The following is a 3519-nucleotide window of genomic DNA, read 5'->3' on the forward strand; positions in this document are numbered from 1 at the left end:
GGAGTTTAGAGTATACTTGAGCTTTATATAAATTAAATGTCCTTTCGTAGTTATTACCTCCTGGATATAGTCGATCATCAATGGGGCCGGGGCCATAACATTGGGCGTGGGGCCAATACGGATAAAATGAGAATCAATGATGTGTGACCGGTTGGATATTTAGTTGAGTTTAAAGTAGACTGAAGTATTTGTGAGTTAAATGTGCTTTATTAATTAATACCCTCATATATAGTCGATCATCAATCGGGCCGGGTCCACAGCATTGGGCCTGGGGCCAATATGGATAATATGGATAATGTGAACATTAATGAAGGTATGATTGGTTGGATATGTTATAAATCAATTATAAGTTGGATTTAAAGTATACTTAAGCTTTATGTATGTTAACTGTCCTTTAATAATCAATTACTTAAAATCGATCGTCAATTGGGCCTGGGGCCAGGGAACTGAGTCTGGGGCCAGAACATTGGGCTGGGGACCAATATGGATGATACGAGAATTAATAAAAAAGTATGGCCATTCGGATATTTTATGAACTAATTATAAGTTTATGTAAACGTATACTGAAGGTTTATGGAGGTTAAATGTCCCTTGATAATTATAACTTTTGATAAAATCGATCATCAGTTGGGCCGGGGTCAGAACAATGGGCCTGGGGCCAAAGCATTATGCCTGCTGGGGCCAATATTAATAATATGAGAATTAATGAGATGACCGGTGGGATATGTTATAAACCAATTTTAAGTTGAGTTTTAAATATACTGAAGTTTTTTGTAAGTTAAACGTCTCTTAATAATTAACACCTTCAGGGTATAATCGATCATCAATTGGGCCTGGGGCAGGAAACTATAAAAGCAGTAAAGAAATAACTTGGGCGAAGTATGACCCCAAGCTCAAACCCATTGTATCAATGAAACTGATCATAAATAAAACTCATTTTTTAAATATAATTGTGTTCTTCTTTAGAATGTACTTTTTAATGTTTATTTATATGGTATATTATAATTGATCTTACTTTGATGAAACAATTCTTTCCATTGCTCATGGTTTTGTTTCTCCTGGTTTTAGATATTTGGTGGTATTTTGTATGATGGATATCACAATCGTTTAATTTATTGTTGTCAAAGTTTAATAAATTGTTTGCCTCTATTATCTATTTATTTTCGTATATTGAGTTTTTGGTACACCTTTTAGTTAGATTATGTAGATAAGATCTATGGAGTTAGAAATAATTATAAGCTAAGTTATAGGTATGATGTATAAATTACGGCTCCGGTGCGTTTATCTGGCGAAGTCGTACATGTAGAGAATTACAAAGTTGCTCATTATGATTATTAGCAGGATTGAAAATTCGTTCATTTAATCCCTCTAGAGCATCATTAATCTATTTATTCAGACTGTAAGCAGCATCCTTTAGCCATATATTAAAGATTTCCTCTGATGATGGAACATTTAATAGTTTCAATATGAACACCTGCTCCAACATGCGATCTTCAGTATCTGATTTCCCATTCAACGTATAAGTTGGAACCTAGATTCAATCATGAAAATAGGAAAGCCATCGATTTAAGAACGGGTAAGTTAATACGTAATAATAATCTCTCATTCATGAAGGTCGTAAGTCGGACGGTACAATAATAATATGTTTGACTATTAATGATTTAGTTGTATTACCCCGGAGCCTGCGCGGGACCAGAGAACAAAGCCTGCTGGCGCCAGGAAATACGGCCGGGGCCAGGAAATTGTGTCTGCGCGGGGCCAGGAAATTGTGTCTGCGCGGGGCCAGAAAATTGTGTCTGCGCGGGGCCATGGGAGACATGGGCCATGGGGCCCCAGACATTGATCTTTTTAGTCAGGGGGATTTGCCTGGACATATCGCCAGAAACGCCGAGGGTTGGTGCTTAGAAACAAAGTCAGCTAAAGACATGACAGCCGCCTCTTCTTTTTTTGGGTGAAAAATAGCCCGCCCTAATACCGAAGCACTAAGGCGCCCGCAGTCCATCGCTGGTGAGGAAGACATGCGTTGGTTCGCTGTGACCAAAGCCATGCATGTGCCGTTTTTGTGTTTATCATTTAGAATTTGATCTATTCTCGAAGGATTGGGCTTTTGGTCCTTAAATTTAGGGCCTGGCCTGCAAATTCTGGCTGACACACGAAAGTATTAGCCGGCTGGCGCAGGTCGCGCAGCCAGGGCAGGATGGCACGTCTGGCTAATTCCATTGCGCTCCTTTGCATTATTTTTGGCATGGTCAAAGAAAGATCAGAGATGGTTTTGAGCTGGGTCTGTTGCGTGTTCATCGTATTTCTTTATTCTAGCTTGTATCTGGTTCCGTGGTGCGTGTATTGCCGTTGGATTTATGGTGGAGTAGCTTCCTGTGATGGCATGACCCATCTTTCAAGAGCACTCAAGACTGATGTGCGGAAAGTAGACAGGCATCCTCCTAGCTTGCAACATCAAGGGCGATTGAACTCAAGGGAGATAAATCATTGGCTAGAGTGTCTGGGAATATGCCGAGAGCCCGGGGAATAAAAGGTTCGTGTATCAAATCATGCGCGTGTTGAACAAAACACTTCGAAAGGATGGGTTTTGTCCTTTGGGAAGCGGGGATCTTTGTTGTTCGTATTGTGTGCTGTGTATCGCATATTCAGATTAAGTTAGATATAAGGATTATAATTTATTACCCATTCTTAACTTACACTGGGGTCATCCCACATAGGACCTAAAATCCAGGAATGAATGCCTCCAGTCATATATCTTTATTTGTTTTAATCCTTCTACATATCTATACTTTTTATTATATACTTGTGAAAATATATAACTAAACGTATATTACTAAACATGTAGCTCTTTATATATAAGATATCTACACCATCTAGATCTTAGTTGAATAAAATGTAAGATCTTGAATTTTTAATAAATATATCCAGCCCGATAGGATAGGAGTTCCTTTCGGAAAAGGGGAAGGGTGGTCCATTAATATGCCATGGTATTTTTAACTGTATTATATTCCCGATGTATCACCCGCTCCGCGAGGTATATTATCTTATCTTATATGATTGTTTATGAGTATCTAACTCATTTGACACTTCCAGGAAAAGGTATATTGGGTCTACCTCTACCATCTTCAAAACCCTGGCTCATGAGATATATACGACACCTCTCTGACCAGATAGAGATCTTTTTTCTATGGGGACCTTTGTCAGTTATTAGTTCACGTTATAATGATTAGAATTATAGCATACTACTCTTTTCCTCTACCAGGTCTATACTTTAAATACAGCAAGAAAAAAAAAAGAAAGAAAATTCAATGACGACATTATCAAGCAGATATATAATACGACACAAAGAGTGCTATAATAGGGTATAGGCCACCTATAAAAATATATAATATATATGTTGTTCAATGTAGGTATACCTAAAGGACATTTTTAGCCTTTTGCTTTATATCCATTAACTTACGGTAATATCAACTTTGTCGTCTTTATCATCTTGATCATGTTTTTAATTAATTCACCTCT

The 3519-nt window shown here is 37.9% G+C and overlaps 1 protein-coding gene across 1 annotated transcript; it reads left to right on the forward strand.

The window, feature by feature from the left end:
- Positions 1-2076: 2076 nt before the first annotated feature.
- METBIDRAFT_99223 (uncharacterized protein) lies at positions 2077-2684 on the forward strand. The gene has a single exon (XM_018859491.1). The coding sequence runs from the start codon at positions 2198-2200 to the stop codon at positions 2528-2530; it is 333 nt and encodes a 110-aa protein (XP_018713605.1). The 5' UTR covers positions 2077-2197; the 3' UTR covers positions 2531-2684.
- Positions 2685-3519: the final 835 nt, after the last annotated feature.

The sequence above is a fragment of the Metschnikowia bicuspidata genome (assembly GCF_001664035.1).
Source record: "Metschnikowia bicuspidata var. bicuspidata NRRL YB-4993 chromosome Unknown METBIscaffold_1, whole genome shotgun sequence".
NCBI lineage: Eukaryota > Fungi > Ascomycota > Pichiomycetes > Serinales > Metschnikowiaceae > Metschnikowia > Metschnikowia bicuspidata.

Excerpts from the sequence above, each read along its gene's own strand:
- METBIDRAFT_99223 (XM_018859491.1), top strand. The coding sequence starts at position 2,198 with ATGGCACGTCTGGCTAATTCCATTGCGCTCCTTTGCATTATTTTTGGC.